We start from the raw sequence: 19,639 nt of genomic DNA, 5'->3' as shown, positions 1-19,639 counted from the left end.
AAACAAACTAAATCATCCCTTTCTTTTCTTTTTTTTTTAATTTTTTTTTTTAAATTTATTTAACAGAGAGAGATCACAAGTAGGCGGAGAGGCAAGCAGAGGGGGGGGAGGGGAAGCAGGATCCCTGCTCAGCAGAGAGCCCGATGTGGGGCTCGATCCCAGGACCCTGGGACCATGACCTGAGCCGAAGGCAGAGGCTTAACCCACTGAGCCACCCAGGCGCCCCAAATCATCCCTTTCTTAAATGAGAACATGCCGCCGTTTCTGTTCCGAGCAACTATTTATTGATTCGTGCTAGTCAGTAGAGATACTGCTTTTGCAGTCTCAGGCTCTGTCTCTGAAATACAAATTAGAGGTTTTAAAATAGCAGGAACTTTGCAACATTACTGTAAGTAGGGAACCGGGTCCTTTTTCTCTTGTTAAGCAAGGAAACTTGACTCTTGAGAGGTAAGGTGATGTCCGGAAGTATTTTTTAGCCTCTGTCTTTGTTGGCGTCCTTTTCCTTGTCTTGGATTTAGGTAAGGATATAATGTCAGTTCTAGTTAGAAAAAGGAGATCACAATGCCAGGTGTCAAATCCACATATCAATCCTCTCCTTAATTGCTGAAGTTTGACACGTCCCTGTGTTTGTCCCAGAAAACTCAAAACGTTCTTTTATTAGCAGTAGGGAATTAAATTTCCTATGTAGACAAATCAACTTCTAAATTATAAGAGAAACAAATAAAAACACCACGAGAAGGTGGGGAGGGCACTTCCTGCTTCAACTTAAAGCTTTCTCAAAGTAATTTCTTTTTCCCTTCTCCGTATTTTCTGCAGCTTGCTTGCTTGCTTTTCCTCTTTTTCTTGCATTGGAACTCACTATCTAGTTAGTACCTTCTCTGAAGAGTAAAGTTTTAGTCAGAAACACTTAAAAAAAAAAAAAATCTTAGAATCCTAATTAAAGTGAAAGAGATCAGCCAGACTGTTGAAAAGTGTTTTCAAGCCATGTAGCTATTATGGTTGGGCAGTTCTTGAAACAGGGAGGGTAGAAACTCATCAGAAAGATTTAAGACTTTTTTCAAAGTCTATTTTAAATATAAAATGTGAATTGGTTTAGAGTAATAAAGACTAATAGAATAAGGAAAGAAAAGAATATATTTTGTGGATTAACCAAACTCATGGCCTTGTGCACTAAATTTTATACTCTAAAACCTGACAGGGCCTTCTTGTGATTGCTAACCCTGGTTTTTCAAACCCCCCACCTCCACCCCCAGGCTTGTCTCAGGTTATTTTAGAAGTGACAGAATAATCCCAGGTAAGCTTAATTTTGATTCAAAAATACAGCCACATACCCATCTCTCTGTTTCTCGCTCTCTCTCTCTCTCTCTTTTTTTTTTTTTTGATGGAAAAGGGGGATGAGGCAGAGAAGACCAAATTGTGAAGAAAGGTAAAGATTATTACAGCCCTCTCGGTCTTCAGTTGACAAGTGAAAACACCTTGTATGTAATGCAAAGGAAAAACTGTCCATTTGACCTCATTTTCATTCACACTGCTCCCAACACCCAGGAAAGACCAGATGTCTGGTTTCTAGAGTATTGGGCTTTTTCCTAGTAAAATTTATTTTTTGAAGTTTGGAGAAAAACGGCAGCTCCTTCTGACCTCAATATTTTATAGTTTAATAATTTCATGTACTAAAAGTATTCCAGCATAAAATGAGCTTTGAATATTTACACATTTGCAATAATCCAAGGAAGGCTGTTTAAAGAAAATCTTGAAATGAACTTTATTTTGAAAATCTTGTTATTATTAAAAAAAAAAACAAGCAAAAACAAATTCATAGTTTAGTTTTCATGACTAGGAGGTACAATGTAGCATATGGTAAAGGTACTGAATTGGTGGGGTGGAGTGGGGGACAGGGAGGTAGTATGAGTAGATGACCTTTCTTTTTCCTTGTCTGATTTCTACTAAGAGCCATACAAAATATACATGATCTATGGTATTTCTTCCCTCCTTACAGAAAACAATAGTTGGAAATTCCTATGTAAAGCTAATTTGCCTCAAAGAATATAAAGCCCTTTAATGGGGTATCTAGGTCCCTATGGAAATTTTTTTTTAAACATACACCATGTGGTGCAATCTGTTACAGTCTACAAGGAGGGAAGGGGGGGAAGCTATGTGGGGGCCAGGAATAAAGTCACATGTGGGCATTTTTGAGGTATTCACTAGTAACAGGGAAACAGTACAGCTAAAACCTAGAAGTAACATCTCTTCTGCCCTAAGTCGTAACCCAGGGTATATTAAATGTATGCTCTTTTTTAGAAACTATTTAGCAAGTTAGTCAATTTAGGGGAGGAAAAAAACCCACCTTTTCTGAGATGGTTAAATTGCTATTCATTTTGTATTTTAATCTAATCTACTGGTGATTTAATTTACAGAACTCAAAGGAAGTGTGCACTCAAATATTTGAGGATGTTAATGTATCAACCACTGTTTAATTTTGGAATGTGCCTACTTGCTTGACACAATATTTTACCATCTCAACAAATGTTTAGCCTTTTTTTCACTTGACTAAAGAGAAATAAGTTTCACATCGCTTCATTCACCTTCTTATGTGCATATGCTGGGAAAGATTGGATGTTAAGAAAAAAAAAATTCCTCATGTTCCTTTCTACTACATCTAAATCTGTTTACCAATTCAAAGCTGCTAAAAAGCCCTGTATTCTCCTGCTAAATCAACTGGATGGCTAGAAACCAAACTGTGATGTAACAGGAAAAAAAAAATTATCAATTTATTTTCATGTCAGAACATTCTTGAGAAGGTATAAATTGTTCTGGTCTCTATGCCAGTTTTCTTTCTTTCTCTCTCTCTCTCTTTTTTAAAGGCTTTCAGCTTTTAAGCCGATACTTTTTATAGTTATATAACAGTTCTAATATTTTGTGACATTTTGTATTGTGACACTATAGATGAAATTGTCATCGGACTGACACTCTGTGCTGTTTATTCCTTAATTACAACTGTTAACACTGTAGAGAAGTGTGCTAATCTGCCAGCGCATATTATGAAAACAACATTATTGTTACCCACACCAACACCCACTCAACAGGATATTTCCAAGATGGTAGTTTAAAGGAACTGATCAGCACAATGGACGTTTCAATATAGGTTTTGTTTGTTTGTTTGTTTAAAGCTTGTCCTACTGTCTTCATGTAAAAACACACACCAGTTTGAAATTTTTATACTCTTGAATTGTAATGAGCATAGACTCCCCTTACTAGCAGGAGCTGCGTCTATAGTCAGAAAAATTAAAAAAAAATTTTCGAGCACTCTAGCAGTGGAGGACTGGGGAGCTGCAAAGCTTTCTGACAGTTGTTTAGGAAATAAAACAAAGGAGAGGGAAGGGCAAGTTTAACGATGAAAAGATGAGGGGAGTTACTTGCATTCACAGAGTTGGTAGTCCTTAACTAACTAAGTCAAAATCCAATACCATTTCTAGCTCTAATAGGTGACCTTTTTCTGAACCAAGTCTGAGCCCCGCTGAAACTGGCTACTTCTCAAATGCTTTGTAGTTTAGTTCTTTCCTCCGGAACCTTCAGAGGTTTGATTATCTATAAGGGACAAAATCCTATAAATCCATTGTCTAACATACTATATTGAAGCAGTTCAGTGCCTCTATTTTTTCCATTTGTTAAAGGAAACTAAAGGCCAACAGCCACTTGGATTCTGTGCTGAACCCAATCCCCATAATAAAAAAGCCAAAATGATTCTAGAAAATGTAAAGTCAGAACAAGTATTCATTGTTTAGATGAGAATGATTATAAATGATTTTTTTTTTTTAAAAGAAGGACACATGTAACACTTACTTAGCAACTTACTTAATAAACAGTCCAGCTTTCAGTATTAGCTCTTAACACTTCCATGGGCTTGGCAGAAAGCAAATTCATGACTCTGAAGTAAGAGTAGGTCTCAAAGTGATAGAACCTGAGATTTGTCAGCTGATTCTCTTATCTTCATGTCATCGAGGAGGTAACGGGACAATATGAACATATTCGATTCCTAAGGCACCCGAAATGACCTGCGTATTCTTTAATACTCAGCTGTACTAAAAAGGTTTTTTTTTTTTTTTTTTGAAAAGAGTATGTGAAGTAGTTATCACTGTGCCTCATTCTGAACGGTATTTTCTGCTTCATTTTCATTTTCAACACCGATAGGATATGGTGCTCTTCCTAAAAGAAACTGTTCCCATTTGGGAATATATTCTTCTACTGATGCCCAGTAAAGAGTCTGGAAAAAAAACAACATCCAAAAGTAAAAAAGCATATCAAGCAATTGAACTTGGCTCTTCATAATAGTCTAAATGTTTATTCACTGAAGTGTGTGTGTGCGTGTACACACACACACATACACACATATACGTAGAATGCACTTCCTCTAGAGAATATTTTATGTTAATTTTAGAAAGAAATCTGGCTACTTACTAGTGTTAATTTTCAAATTTCTCAGTAAAACCGGAGCCTGGCAGAATTACAGGTTTGGGGATTTTATTGTGATTTTACACGCCCTCTTGTGGCCAACCGTGTGATTATTACCAGTGGTATAATTTATGGCTACAATCATTAAATGTTTTTGTTTACTCTTCCAAATCCCATACCAAATGATTACCCATACTAAAAATATTACAATGAAATTACTAGACATGAACAACTGCTTTATAACTAATATAAAAAGATTTCACCTGGGGTGAGATCAGGAGCTAAAACATAACTAGTGTGTTATAGCACAGGACTCAGGTGAATTGACTCCTTAATTGTATGGGGGAAAACACTTAAAATAATTCATCCACTGTTTCTTTAAGAAGAGTACTCGATATGGTAAACTGTAATTTCTTCCCAGTTTCTTCCTTCCTTCCTTTCTTTTTCTTTTTGTATCCTGAGAAAAATAATACCAATATCATGTAACCATTTTTAATTCCAGTAACTTGGAAGTTGAGACACTGTATTATTGGCCTGAATATAGCAAGTCTATAAGCTATGAAAGCTCAGGCAAGATCACCATATAATATCTACAAGCTTTGATGGTTCTTGGGTGACTGCCCTGAGGGGGCCAAAGAAAAGTATACTGCCAAAAGCTCTGTATCATGGGAGGGCATTTTGGATGGGATCATCACTATCAATCTTATTTTGGGGAATTAAGCCGAAGAATTACTTAGCATTAAGAATACAAGTGATTCAGGGGCACCTGGGTGGCTCAGTGGGTTAAGCCGCTGCCTTCAGCTCGGGTCATGATCTCAGGGTCCTGGGATCGAGTCCCGCATCGGGCTCTCTGCTCGGCAGGGAGCCTGCTTCCCTCTCTCTCTGCCTGCCTCTCCATCTACTTGTGATTTCTCTCTGTCAAATAAATAAATAAAATCTTTAAAAAAAAAAAAAAAAAAAAAAGAATACAAGTGATTCACTCTGCACATTAACCAGGCATAGGAGTTCTGAAAGTTGGAATTATGAGCAGTTTTGCATATCCACCCCTCTGTGCATGTGGTCTGAGAAATAGCCAGACACACTTAAAATGGAGGTCGTCCTGTTGTGCAAGACTAGCTAAGGAAAATACCAACCAGGGCCTGTGGTCGGGAGTTTCTCCACCATTCACTGCTGGATGAACCCCTATTGTGGGGGCCCCGTATAGGCCAGAGTAAGGTATTGGAGAATTCAACAACGGAAAAGACATGCCCAAGGCACAACTTTGTACCACAGCTCTTTCTGTTCTTGATCACTGCCTTTTCTTACTACTCTAGATGACACAGAAAATTGAAGGGCAAATTCTCAGCCTTTAATTTTGAGTCTATTCACTTCCCTGCTTAGGCAGCAAGCAAAACTGTATTTGAAAAAGGTCATTAGGAATATAAAATTAAAACTATTCTATATGTAGTAAATTTTCTTTCATCACAGATATATTCATATACCAAATAGGGTTTATTTTTGCCAACAGTCTTCCCAATCTGTTCTTGAACTGAGCAAAATAAAACAGACAAAAGCCACACTATACTGCATGATAATATGCATTTAAATAGCTTTGGTTGAAATTTGGTGAAAGGACTGAACTGCTAACATTAGCCAACAGGAAAAGCACTTTGGTTAGGCATGCTGTCATCTTAGGATTTAGTGCATGCTGTCTACTGTCTGTTACGGTTTAACAGGATAGGTGTTTCTAGATGAAAAGATATAGGATCTTTATAAAATTGTCACTTGATAAATCTTTAAAACTCAAAATACTTATCAGTTCCTTACTGTGTACAAAGCACAGCACTGTGGACATGTAAGGAGCAATCAGACACATCTTATTTTATGGAATAAATAAATCTGGGAAATGCACACATCTAACCCCAGTTAATTTATAATGCACTACTAACAGAATGGGGTCTCTTTCTATACTTTTGTTCTTTAAGATTCTCACCTCAAGAGAAACCACCTCTGGTGATGGAATTGGGTGAATCCGGGTCTGCAGAGACTTTTCTGCGGCTTCTATATCCTATAATAGGTGTCAGTGTTTTAGAAACAAAATGTATTTATGTAACACATACAAATGGCATCTGTAATAGCAATGTCTGTACCCCAAATGTCAACTCTTCTCTGGATAAACCGTCTGAACTGAAGGAAGGTCACTGCAGTAGGAGGACTGATCATTACTTAATCAACCAGTTTCAAATAGAAAAAGCAGCATTTCTTGTTTTAAAATAAGAAGTGTCGGGGGTGGGACTTTCAAGGTCTTCCTTTTCATTTAAAATAGTAAATGCCAGTAATTCTGGCAAAAAGGACTTTCTTCCAAAACTGCTCAGGACACTAACATAGCTCTAAAACCATTACAAACAGCCAGATGGATAAAACGGTCCAATATTCAGGTACCAAAAACAGTCAGAGAATCAGCCCCACACTGAGCTAACCTTTCAAGTGAAGAGTTCTAGTCCAGATCATGCAAATGGTATAGTAAGGTCACACATTTCATCTGTTCAGTATTCTGTTTTTTAATTTTATACTTATGCAAATCCTCCACGTATTCGAAAGAAAGTCAATGAGGTACCTCAGTACTTTGCAACAAAAAAGAGTCTTTTCAGAAAATTCTGGGTACTTAGGACTCGATTTCTGGGGCATTCTCATTGGCCAGCTTTATGGCTGTGTCGTACATCATTCAGCTGATGACATGTAAGCCCTGTGCTTTAATCTGTCGTGTGACATGTGGGTGTGTGCGTTTTCTCTTGCGGTTGCAGAAGCGCAGGGGCAATTACATTTAACGCAGACCCCGGTGAAGATGTAACCTTGATATGTGGATGAAGTACAGCCCAGAAATGTAGGACTCTCCCACGTTGTCAGTGAAACACTGAGCTCTATTTCATGCTCCCCAAATTGGCACCTGTGTTGTCTTGTGCTTGCTTATGTTTGTCAAGTTCACAGAGGCCTTGGCTGTAGGCCGTGTCAATTTTGTCTCTCCTGTGAGATCAGTGAGTTGATCGAAAAGAGAAAGTTCTCTGATCCATGTACAAGCATTGGAGCAATCTAAGTACAGGGCTGTTGGACAGACGGAGAGAGATGGAAAAGGACGTGGGAGTGGGGTGTGAAGAATCCAATGCTGAACAGGAGAAAAGAGCGAGCAGATGGCAGTGGCGGGAGCAAGGAATGGGTGTGAAATGTAAAAGGGAAAAACAGGAAATTCCCTAAAGGGACTCCCCAAAGTTGCACAACCATTAATGCACCTGCTGTCTCGAAGAAGGTGATTTGAAGGGGAAAACCATCAATTTAGGGATAAAAAGCCCATCTTATTAGCCACGTCTCTTCCCTACCAGAAGTTCAGGGCCAAGACGCACACTAAAGTGCTTCTGATGCCAACATTACAACTGACACCGAAGATTAACTCTTCTGTGATTGCAGGGAGATTTTTACAACGTCCTGGGAAAATTATTTTTTACTTTCATAAATCAAACAAACAATAGACTCACAACTCCATTGGCCCCATTATAAGAACAATTGTAAATTTATGGTTGGTGGTAGACTTAGGTGCCACTAGCACCTGTAGACAAGATGATAAACACTTCTCTTAAAGACCAGGAAATAAGGATATTGGCTCTCCTAGAAGAGCAGATCTGCAGTGGAAGAGTAGATATGAGCAGGGATCTGTGACCTGGTAAAACAGGCCTATGGTTAGTAACTTCAGTGTCATCTCTGCAGCCTGTCGACAAGGGATTATCACCTCTCCAGAGAACTTCTTTTGTAAGTGAGATTTTTACTTTCTTAGATGTTTTGCTTACCTCTCTGACTCCTACTTCTCTTTCTCCTAAGTTGGCGCCTTTTTCTCTTCTTAATCCTAAGTGTGGGCTTTCTAAGATTTGTGACATCTGTCCTCCTCTTTTTGCTTTTTCTCTCTCCAAGACTGTCTCTTATCTAGCTTCAACTATTAATATAGAGGGATGGATAACTTTTCTTCCCAGCCCTTATTTCTCAACCTGATGAAACCAAACTCCCCTTAATCCTACTTAGTGTACTGAATGTACTATAGTGGGAGTTCTACTCCTGCAGATACCTATGCTGTATCTTCTACCTTTGACTGTTCTTATTCCCTGACATTTAAAAATTCAAAGGTCCATAGATGACTCCTGTAGGATGTCTCCCCTAGCCTGTCCATGCCATTTTCAGTGCTGTGATCTTATTATCACACTTACTTGTTCAACAAATATGTATTTGGACCATCTCTCATTTTACTTTAACCACATATGGAATTGATTAGTTTTGCTAAAATTACTACTTTAAATATGTCTTTACACAGATTAAAAAAAAAAAATAGAGACCCACTACACAGAGGATAAAGTATGAATTCCTTAGCCTGATTGAAAAATCTCTGCCTTCTGTAGCAAGTTATAGCCCATTACTTCCAATTAAGAACCTTCTGTTTGACTATATGCTGCCAGAAGGTACGGACTGTGCCTCATTCAACCTTTCAGCATCCGAGAATCTAACAAAGTGCAGGGTATGTACTAAACACTTAAATATTCATTATGTAAATAAATGACTAAGGTGTCAACAGTCTCCTGTGCATAAATAAAAAACTTTAAAAAAAAAGTACCCAAGGGGATAGGGGGAGAAAAGCAAAAAAAAAAAAAAAAAAAAAAAAGCAGATGAAGAGAGGCTAGACTCACCTGTCCAGACCTTGGTATCTTGCCTTATAGATCTGCCACTAGATCATTTAAAAACATATACAATTATAGAACAAATGAAAAAGCCAGTCCCTAAAAATTGAAAACAAAAGGAAAGAAAGAATCTGTCATCTAGTTCGTGGCATAACCACATTATGAAAAAGTATCTCAGGTGGTCTTAGAACACAGTATTTTGACTGAGCATCTGGAATGAGATATGCCCCACGAACAAAAAGGATAGTGAAAAGTGTCTGACTGAAAACTGTACTCAGTAATCATATTGTTGCTGGTAGTGCTGTCTACATTATGGGTTAAAGTAAATGAGTAGTTATGCTGGTACTGGAAAATTATTTAGGAACTGAGGTTTTTGGTTTGAGGGGGAAAAAAGTTAGAGGTAAAAGATGGATTTTAAGTTAAAAGTCTTACAATCATGTAATCAAAATGGAATTATTGGTATGAGCTCTTGATGAATTTTATCTTTTAAAAAAAGTTATAGTAAACATCCCTAGAGCCCAGATGAAGGGCTCTAAACATGTATTCTCATCAAAAGGATCCAGGGCTCCTTGGAGCAATGGTCAGTTCCAGGTCTAAGCGGCAAATGATGGCCTGGAAGATGCCAGAGTAGAAAGAAAGAAAACTATCAAAGACTGTTAAGATCACGTCAAAGGCATTCAGGAGATAACTTGGAGGTTCTCCCTTGGTAAAAATGGGATAATTTGAGCATCACTGGGAATACAAATTGAAGAGGGTCCAGACCTTTCAAATCACAGAGGTATTTAAGAGCATCAACATCTAATTGGTCACTTTTGGAGGATATTAGAGAACCAATCTATTTTTGAAAACTAAGTACAGAGAAAGAAACAAGAACTTATATATTTTTTCCTATATGAAGTGTACTTCAGTATAACCCAATATTTGATGAGGGGACATTTATCTTTGAATTTGAGTATCACTTTGCAACCCTTAGTGAACAGATCATGATCATCGGTGACTGCTAACATTTCAGAAAGAGAGATAGCCAGGCATTATGAAGTGTTCTTCCCCAAAACATCGACCCTGAATCTGATCAGGCCTCTAGATCTGCTCTTTTAATCCATTAGGCTCTGTGGCTGCGGAGCACTTGAAATGTGACAAGCCCAAATTAAGAAGCATTGTAAATGGAAACTACACACTGAATTTTGAAGGCTCAATGAGGAAAAAAAAACCCCATAAAATATTTACTAACTTCCAATATCAGTTACATTTGAAATATGAAATTAATACATTTCCTTTAATCTGTGCCTTTTAACTTTATTAAAAGTGGTTACTAGAGTGGTGCCTGGTTGGCTCAGTGGGGAAGATCAGGGGATGCTTGATCTTAGGGTTATGAGTTTGAGTCCGTTTTGGGTGTAGAGATTACTTAAATAGATAAAAGCTTAAAAAGTCATTATTAGAAAATTTAAAATTATTTGCATTATCTTCCTGTAGCATAACATAACTTCTGTCAGTTTATGGGAATTACAGGGAACAGAGGAACTTACTAAGTGATACCTCAGCAATATAATTAGCAGTATGCAGAATTTGGGAAACTATAGGAGAAATGAGGCAATTCCTTCAACAAATAAAAGTGGGTTAAAAAAAATAAAGGCAGAGGGAACTTTTAGAGATTTGAGAGACCTATTAGTCAGTTACGTACTAGACTTTATTTGGATCCAGATTCAAACAAATGTAAAAATACTTTAATCAGAGACATCTGAATCCTGACTGAATATTTGAGGAATTGTTGTTAATTTCTTAGATGGATCATGGTATCGTAATTGTACTTAAAATAGCCCTTATCTTTGAGTGATAATTACTGATGAAAAAGACGTGATATTTACAAATGAAACAATATGATGTCTGAAGATTAGCTTCAAGATAATTTGAGGGGTAGGACATGAAGGTGACGAGTGTAGATGAAACAAAATTGGCTGTGTTTTGAAAATATAATCTTCTATTCCCTTTTATACATAGGTTTGAAATATTATGTAACAATTAAAAAACAAGTTTCTGGTATGGATGGTGGTATAAATATTACGCCATGACAGGATTCAGCAGCCTCTGTAAAGGAGTTGACTTGTGATTAGGAAAGATCAACTATGAGCACAAACTCATTTACTGAGATTTCTTTCTTTCCTCTTGTCTAGACCTGTCCTTTCCTCCTAACCCTAATATCTATCTTCCTATAAGTATATATAGTGAAGCCAGCCAAAGCTAGACTGGGTTTAATCTTTTAATTAGCTGAAGGGGCAATTTCTAGGATTGAAAAAAGAAGATCCTAAAGCACGAGATACAGGATCATTGGTACAAGGAACACTTAAACATTTGTCAAACTTGCTCTTCATTGAATTGGAGAAGAGGAGAAGTGTGAGGAGGAAGGAGGAGAGACTGTGTCCTCTAAGCCACTGGCCGTGGAGGGGGGGAGTGCAGTTTGTTGAAGGCTGTAACTGCCAGCTGCCCCAAGAAGACCTCTAGGACCTACCTTAAGGGAAGCACTTGTCGTATGTCTAATCTGCTGCTCCCATTCTTTCTCACCCTGGAATGTTGGTCCAACCTCCATGAGGTGATGCTCGCTACCTCAAAATTGCCCTTTTGGGTTAAACTGAATTTTGTTGGTGGAGGGTGGGGTGGGGTGGGGAAAGAGGTCGAAGAGATGACTGTTTACATCATGGAAGTATTTATAGAAACAAAATTATCTTTCTCTTCCAAATCTGTACCAATCATGTTTGTTTTTAAAAGGCAGACACAACTTATTTTACTCATAAGAGGGAAACTAGCAGAAACTAACAATCCATTATCATTTGTGATATTTCATTGACTAAACCCTCAATGTGAATTTCTTCACTACTTAAATTCATGTCCATTGTTTTACTATTATGCTTGGACCTTTGGGATTAGTCTTTTTGTTATTGTTCCCATTTTTAAATCATTCTTTTATTTTTTCCAAATACATTTAGAGAAATTTTGTTGGGTTCGATGCAGATTTTGGTGGGTTTATTTTTAAATCTAAAAATAACACTATGACTCCTGATTTAAAAAAAAAAAAATTGTTTCCCCATCAGGATTAAGGCCTATGTCTCCATTTAAATTTTAAATCTCCCATTGAAATGTAAGAATTATTTTTATACCAATCATGCATATCCCTTGTTAAAAGTATTCCCAAGTGTTTTTATAATTTCATTGTAATATAAATGTCATTTCATATTTTCCATTTGTATATATAGGATTGAATGGTTATGTTGTATCTGTTAATTTTACTCAACTCACAATACACTAGTTTGGCTTTGGCTTTTCTAAGTACATAGCTTTATCAATTAAAAATACTAGGGTTATATCGTACTTTCCAAAAATTAAAGCTCACTCTATGTTAACGTTTCTTATATTGGTCAAAGCATCTAAATAAGGTCAAATAATGGATGGTAATAGAGCTTATCCTTATTTTGTTAGTATCTTTAGAGGAATGTTTTCAAGTTTCAGTGGAACCATTTTTCAAATGTATTCTGTACTGAAGTACATATCCTTTTTTTTTTTTTTTAAGATTTTATTTACTTATTTGTCAGAGAGATCACAAGTAGGCAGAAAAGCAGGCAGAGAGAGAGGGAGAAGGAGGCTCCCAACTGAGCAGAGAGCCTGATGCAGGGCTCCATCCCAGGATCCTGAGATCATGACCTGTGCCGAAGGCAGAGGCTTAACCCACTGAGCTACCCAGGCACCCTTGAAGTATATATCCTGATGTAACTGAACCTGTTCTTGACAGGGAGTGGGTATTCGGAGTAGTTATTTCATGTTCTTCCTCTCTAAATTAGGAGATCAGCGCAGGTCAGTGGTTTTCACTATTCCTTAGAGCCACAGTAGAGCAGGCAAGGATGGGCCTTTGGCCAAAGCAGGTCCACTTTTACCCTTTCTAAATCTTTGAAAAAAATAGTTTTTATGCTAAAAAAAAAAAAAAAAAATTAAAGCCTTAAGTGAAAATATAATCTTGTGCTTTTTACAGTTTCTCCCACCTGAAAATTCTGTGATTAAGTCCTATTTAGGTCACTTTCATGATAACCTCTATGGTAGAGCCCTTAAAATTATTTCCAGAGTTAGGGCACCTAGGTGGCTCAGTTGGTTAAGTGGCTGCCTTTGGCTCAGGTCATGATCCCGGAGTCTCAGGATGGAGTCCTACATCGGGCTCCCAGCTCCACGGGGAGTCTGCTTCTCCCTCTGACCTTCTCTCCTCTCATGCTCTCTCTCTCAAATAAATAAATAAAATATTTTAAAAAATTATTTCCAGAGTTTAAAACAAAATAATAAGAGGGAAAGCAGGATAAAAAAAATTACATATACAAGTATTCAAAAATATTTTTTAAAAAAAGTCAGGGAAGAGACTGCATGTCTAACAGCAAGCACTGTATCTGGAATATAAGAGCTCAGTTAAATGCTTATTAAAACACTAAAGGGAAATGTATAAAAACATTAATTTCAAGCTGGGTGGGATGATTTGGAAAGTATGCCATTTCATCTTCTTGGCTCTTTCCAGTTTTTTTACAGCAAGAATATTTTACTTTTAGGGGCGACTGGGTGGCTCAGTGGGGTAAAGCCTCTGCCTTCGGCTCAGGTCATGATCCCAGGGTCTTAAGATTGAGCCCCACATCAGGCTCTCTGCTTACTTGTGATCTCTGTCTGTCAAATAAATTTTAAAAAAATTTTTTTTAAAAATTAAAAAGAATATATTACTTTTATAATCGGGGGCTAAAACACCATCTAAACTTCCTTCTAATGACAATGAAACTAGGTTCATTATCTTCCTTCCAGATATGGCAATGATTTCTTAGCTATTCTCCTTAAATCTAATCTCTCCATTCTGCAAATCACATTGCATCTAAATAGGAAATCAATCTTTCTTAAATACCCATATGCTTCTTATATAAGTCCCTATTTTTCATTTGTTCAAACACTTTTAGTACTGTATTATCCCTACATATCAGTTCTCAGCTTCTTCAGTTAGTCTCACAAAACATATCCAACCTTGTTTCCCGTGACTTCACAAGCTAGTTAGCTCAGGGTCCCACGGACCTAACACAGCCACTCATTCTTCTGGTCATGGTTCTTCTGTAAGAATGCAATGGAATATCTTGCATTCTTCCTATTCAAACACAGCTCCAGCTTAGTTTCCCCTCTTAGACTTGTTAGAATATTCTAGCTTTTGATGATTTTTTTTTAATACGTACTCCTAAAGTGCTAAGGATTCCCTATAACTTAATGTTCAATTAACTAAGGTCTCTTAAGTTGTGTGTGATAACCTTATGTCATCAGTTAAGCCTGTTAGCTAGTTGATGTAAAGAACTCTGAATTATTTTGTTAACTCCACTCTCTGCTCAGAACTAGCTCAGTAGTAAGGCCCTTCTGGGCATTCACCAAATACTTGCTCACTAAAAGGAAGCTACTTGAAAAAATCCAAATAGTACCTGTACTTGTTGCAGGTAAATACTGATCAAGCCATCAAGCCTTCTAATTTAGTTTTTCTGACTTTTCACAGCAAATTCCAGATTATCCTATATATTTCCATTTAAAAATAAATATTGCAAACACCATTGGGCAAGTAAGACATATGGCAACATAGAATGCTTTGGTAGCACTATGGCTGTGACTTAAATTACTGTGGATCAAACTGCCAGAAGCTGAGAAGATAACTGAATTTTCCTCTTCCTTTATCCTCTAGTGACTACATAAGATAACTATATCATGCCTATCGATGAAAATATTTAACAATAAAAAACTGAAAACACTGCTTTATAACTTAAATAATATAGCCTTACTCCCAAATGTTTTAGTCATAGGATCTCTTGGAAGCTTGAATGGAAGCAAACTTTAGGGTTTTAATTATGGATGAAGCCATACAATTCTGGAAGCAAAGTATAGCAAGCAGCCAAAAATGTTACACATATGATTTTACTCCAAATGGGCACATTGGCCAAATGGTGGGGCCCTGCGCAATCACATACTTTGACCACCTCCTCCATCACTATCAAGAGAGATATGGGAAATCTGTTATTTTAGATATGAATTCTACGTGCTGACTGTGGCCCTAGTAGGGCAAAATCAAATTTTTCTTATTTTGATGATGTTGAATAGTTTTGAGTTGGGTCTAAAAACCTTATAGGTAGTTCATGGGGTTTTAGGATCTCCCTATAAATAAAAGAAGATGGAAGATGGAAAGCTACATCTTGTATTTATTACTTCTTGCACAAAGGTGACCTCTAAATTTCTTCTATGGTCATTGGTTCCTCTGGTTGATTAAAAACACTTAGGTTAAACAAACTTCCTTTTTTTTTCCATTTAAAAAGGAATCCATATGCAATGTATCCAACTAACATGGGTTTAAAAACTAGATAGTGCTTCATTAATTTATTACTTAAAACAAAGAATATACATCAAAATTATGAAATTCACTTAAAATCTTTTTTTTTGCAAAGGTGGGGAAAAAGTCTCTATACTCAAGTCATGGAAACTTACCATTAAAAGACTGAGGTTCCTTTTAAAAGCAGTCTCAGCTGCTTGCATCTGAGATGCCTTTCCCTTGTTTTCATCTATAAATTTATTGTCCATTTGTTGAAGTAACATTAATCTTTGTGATACTCTAGAAAAAAATAAAAATTATATAAAGTTTTTTTTAAAGGGTACATTTTTTTGCTTGACAAACATAAAACATTTATTTAATTATATCTCACTTCAAGTTCATCCTATTTTGAAAACCAATTACTATGTCAATTAATAAGGCACTGGAAAACTTAGATAGTCCAGTCAGTCTTAAATCTGGGTAAAATCATTCTTATTTTCATCAACATATCTGTCGTAACTACATGCTTCTGTTTTTTAAGCCTCTATGGTCTTTGCAATTATTTTAGAGTGTTAAAAACATGTTTTAATTTTTGGTGAAAATGCAAACTGTAATACATATCCCTTTGTACACATACTTATATATACCTCCCCACACACATACATTGATATAACTTGCTATACGAAACCTTCTGCTTAACACTTCAATACCCCTGAATCTCATGTTACACATTTAGAATTGCGCTAAACTTCCATATGTTTGAAGAAGCAATAAAAATATTTTTTTTCCTCTTTTTCCAAGAGAAAGATGATGGTTCCATATATGAATGAGAGGCTGTGTGTATGTATGCATACTCACAACAAGGTGAAACAGTAATTGAAGAAAGATGTAGAAAGTTGTAAGTAAATTTTCAAGCTACTTTGTTACATATATTTTAAAAATTTCTCATTGGTCAAATGCTCATTTTACAAGTTTTTTGGTCCTCTTAAATGATTGATTAAAAAAATGTCAGACAATAAAAAATACATGTGGTGTGTATATATATAACAGTCTAACTACTCTCCAGATAGTTATGGAGGTTATTAAGAAATGCTGTGTTTCAGAGGGCTGTTCTTGAGGGTAGCATTAAAATTGAGTTATTTCAACATTTTGATAAGGGAAAGATCTTAGAAAGCCAAGGAAGAGGGCCTGGTAATTAATTAAAGGAAAACATGAGAGCCCACAGAAAGAGGCAGAGAAGGTTATTATCAAGTATAAGTGCAGGACTGCTTATATAATTTGCAAGGCCTAATGCAAACTGAAAATGTGGGGCTCCTTTAAAAAACTATTAGGAATTTCAAGACAGCAACAGTAGAGCATTAAACCAAGTACAGGAACTGTGAGTACACAGGTCACATACTCATGAAGCCTGCCCTGGGTAAGAGGTGTACAGAAGTCCATTATATATATCAGTAAGGAAACTAGAAAGGTGAGAAGTGTGAATTTAACCAGATAATAGTAAGAGTTGTAAGAAGAGAACATAATTATACCTTTGTTATTCTTAAGAGACAGTGACATTCCCGAACACCAAAATCTCTCAAGTGTCATAAAATTTAAATGATACCTTCAGACTTCCTAAGTCTTCTGCACACAATATTTCCACTAACAAAGCCAGTATAATTTATTAATTTAGATAAGCCTTTAAAAAAAACTTACATTTCTTCATGTCTCTTAGAAAGGTGAATTTCTTGAGCAAACAAGGAGGTCATGTTTAATCAAAGCTGCCTTATAAGCTTTCTGCTAAATAATAAAAATATTTAAAGTTACTTTAATGTCCTCAGCTTCATAGCAGCTGATTGTTTTATTACCTCAACCCATTGGTTCTCTCAGAAGAGAAAAATAAAAATTGAGATATAATGATGTACAAAATGAAAGAATGCATTTAAAACCATTTTTATTTACGATGCACAGTTTTTTATATGCCAGACGCATCCAAAATCACCATGAATCAGGTAAACTCAACAGATTTTACATTTCCTCCTCTTACTTCCTCACACTTTAACCTTAATCTGAATTGAAAACAAACAAGCAGCTGGTACTAAGACTAGTAAACATTTTATTGAATCAACAGAAAGAAAAAAAAATCCACTCTGTAAAATTCAACACAGGAATACCATCCCTTATGCATGTGCACACACACATAGAAAGGCAAACAAGTTATAAGAACCAACTGGAAACTCATGGTCTTTCCTTTATTGGAAGACTGCCCAGTTCTACCATCTCTTTTCCAAATAAGAAAGTATTTTTCATGTATAACTGTGGGGAAAAGCCCAACTGGTCTCTTCACCTTACCCTGGGTGCTCAGGACTCCCATTTGGGGAGTTTAGGAAAGCCCATTTTAATGGTACATGAGCAAGCTCACCTTAACTGAAGGGCCTGGACCAATACAGATAAAGATCAAGTGAAGCGCTTTAAAGGCTCAGAGCACGAAGGCGAATCATCTGGTTGCGTGCAATAGCTGAAGGTGACTGTCCTAAGGGAGAAAAAACAGGAATGATATTCTTTTCCTGGAGCGAAGCACTGGGTTTGCTAAGTTTTATGATTTACACACTGTCGCTAATCTCTGAGTGTCCAGCGTGGATAGACTGAGCTGCTCCTTCAGTGCACATACATGGAAGCATATAGCAGTGATCCCAGCCAAGGGCAAAGAAACACTGCCTGCCTTCAACGGGTTTCCTTCTAAAGAAACCAATGTCTTGCGTTCAGCACCGAGGACAGCACTCGCCCGCCAGCCACAAGGATCGAGTTACAGACACGTATCCTCTAAGATCACTACCGACCAATCGTCGCCGCCTTCCTCCCCCTTTCGAATGCAGCGTCAAGGAAATCTCGGAAAGTTAGTCCACGGTAACTTCTTTTCCGTAATGCCCGCCATCAGCACTCCAGACAAACCCCAAGATAAATTCTGCCTTTCGAACCGAAGATCCTCGGGCTCTGAGTTCTTAACCCGGCAACCACTCCAACTTCCTGCTTATACTCAGAGGACTCACGACCTTTCCTCCTCCTCCCAGCTCTTCCCCCTTTAACGAGATGCTCCCCACCGGCCCTGCGAGAACACCTGCGCTGTTCTCGGACAGTCAGGGCACCCACTGGCCGCCCGTAACGCTGTGGGACTTCACTCACCTAGTCCCACTCGGCCCTTTTCTATAAAGGCGTCCGCTACGGTGCAGACGCTGGGTCTCAGGCCTGGGCGTGGTCACGCCACTGTCTTTGCGCACGCGCGACGAGGTGACGTGATCACGTTGCTATAAAAGGCGGGCCTCTGGCGCGAAAGGTGACGGCGCTGCCTTCAGGGAAGAGATTACCGAAGCGGTCCTTATGAGCCTTTCGAAAACGTTTGATGGTAGCTCAAACGTTTTTAGGCTTTTTAAGATGAAACCTGAATATGTTTTAGAGAGGGAAGCTAGAATGTCACAGAGTAGGGAAATGGGGGAAAATCCTTCAGAATACTCCAGCGTGTTTTGAATGGTCTGCAGAGTCAGTAAAAAAAGGTCTTTGCTTCAGAGAGCTTCCCCCTGTTCGTCAGGTGTAAAGCAGAGGAGTGGAGCCCCTGTCTGCCCGAGGGACAGTAATACTGATCGTGGATGTTTTGAGGGGTTTGTGTGCGGGTCGCCGTGTTTAGGTGAATTTTCTTAGCTCTTACCCTACAACGCCTGGTGATGTAGGTACCATCGTCCTCATTCGACAGAGGAATAAATGAGGTTGGCTGTTTATTCAGGTTGGAGCTTGCAGTCAGTAGAGCCTTGAGGAAATTTCCCACAGCCCTCAGGTTACACACTTGGGAATAATCTCTTAGTGCTGTCAAGCGCGTTCTTAAGCCTTTTTTCCCTTTGAAATAACTTGGTGAGACACGAAGCACTATCCTAAATTTCAGAGGTGGAAACTGAGATTCAGGAGAGGTCAAGTTGCTTTCTTCACCTGAGTTGGTAAAGGGCTTTCTTCACCTGATTGGCTAGGACTCCAATCCAGGTGTCTTTTATTTCTTAACTTCCAGAATATCTACATGAAACCCCTCTCCTGCTTAGGGACTACAGGCACTTCATGGTTCCTTTGCTTGGAAAAGTCCAGAAACCCACATAGACTTAGTGCCTCATCTTTCAAGGCTCCTTTC

The 19,639-nt window shown here is 37.7% G+C and overlaps 1 protein-coding gene across 3 annotated transcripts; it reads right to left on the bottom strand.

Annotated features, from left to right (window-relative positions):
* Positions 1-261: 261 nt before the first annotated feature.
* Positions 262-19,370, bottom strand: CEP15 (centrosomal protein 15). 3 transcript variants are annotated; one of them, XM_059161383.1, is made up of 6 exons: positions 19,172-19,370; positions 17,877-18,001; positions 17,185-17,253; positions 15,666-15,789; positions 6,422-6,496; positions 262-4,261 (listed from the first exon to the last, which is right to left on the bottom strand). In XM_059161383.1, the coding sequence occupies exons 3-6, from the start codon at positions 17,235-17,237 to the stop codon at positions 4,130-4,132; spliced, it is 384 nt and encodes a 127-aa protein (XP_059017366.1). In that variant the 5' UTR covers positions 17,238-17,253; positions 17,877-18,001; positions 19,172-19,370; the 3' UTR covers positions 262-4,129. The 3 variants fall into 3 exon arrangements, with proteins under 3 accessions (XP_059017366.1, XP_059017367.1, XP_059017365.1); XM_059161384.1 differs by lacking the exon at positions 19,172-19,370 and adding an exon at positions 18,652-18,741; XM_059161382.1 differs by lacking the exon at positions 19,172-19,370 and adding an exon at positions 18,652-18,741 and having other exon boundaries at positions 17,185-17,268; positions 17,891-18,001.
* Positions 19,371-19,639: the final 269 nt, after the last annotated feature.

The sequence above is a fragment of the Mustela lutreola genome, chromosome 2 (assembly GCF_030435805.1).
Source record: "Mustela lutreola isolate mMusLut2 chromosome 2, mMusLut2.pri, whole genome shotgun sequence".
Taxonomy (NCBI): Eukaryota; Metazoa; Chordata; class Mammalia; order Carnivora; family Mustelidae; genus Mustela; species Mustela lutreola.
Note: the sequence above shows the minus strand (reverse complement) of the source record. Positions and strands in the feature narration are given on the sequence as shown.

What these genes read in the sequence shown, in the direction of transcription:
- CEP15 (XM_059161383.1), bottom strand. Translation starts at nt 17,237, where the DNA reads ATGACCTCCTTGTTTGCTCAAGAAATTCACCTTTCTAAGAGACATGAA. An exon ending in GGAACCTCAGTCTTTTAATG is followed by an intron (nt 6,497 to 15,665) that starts GTAAGTTTCCAT and finishes CACCTATTATAG; the next exon opens with GATATAGAAGCCGCAGAAAA. An exon ending in CAGAGGTGGTTTCTCTTGAG is followed by an intron (nt 4,262 to 6,421) that starts GTGAGAATCTTA and finishes TTTTTTTTCCAG; the next exon opens with ACTCTTTACTGGGCATCAGT.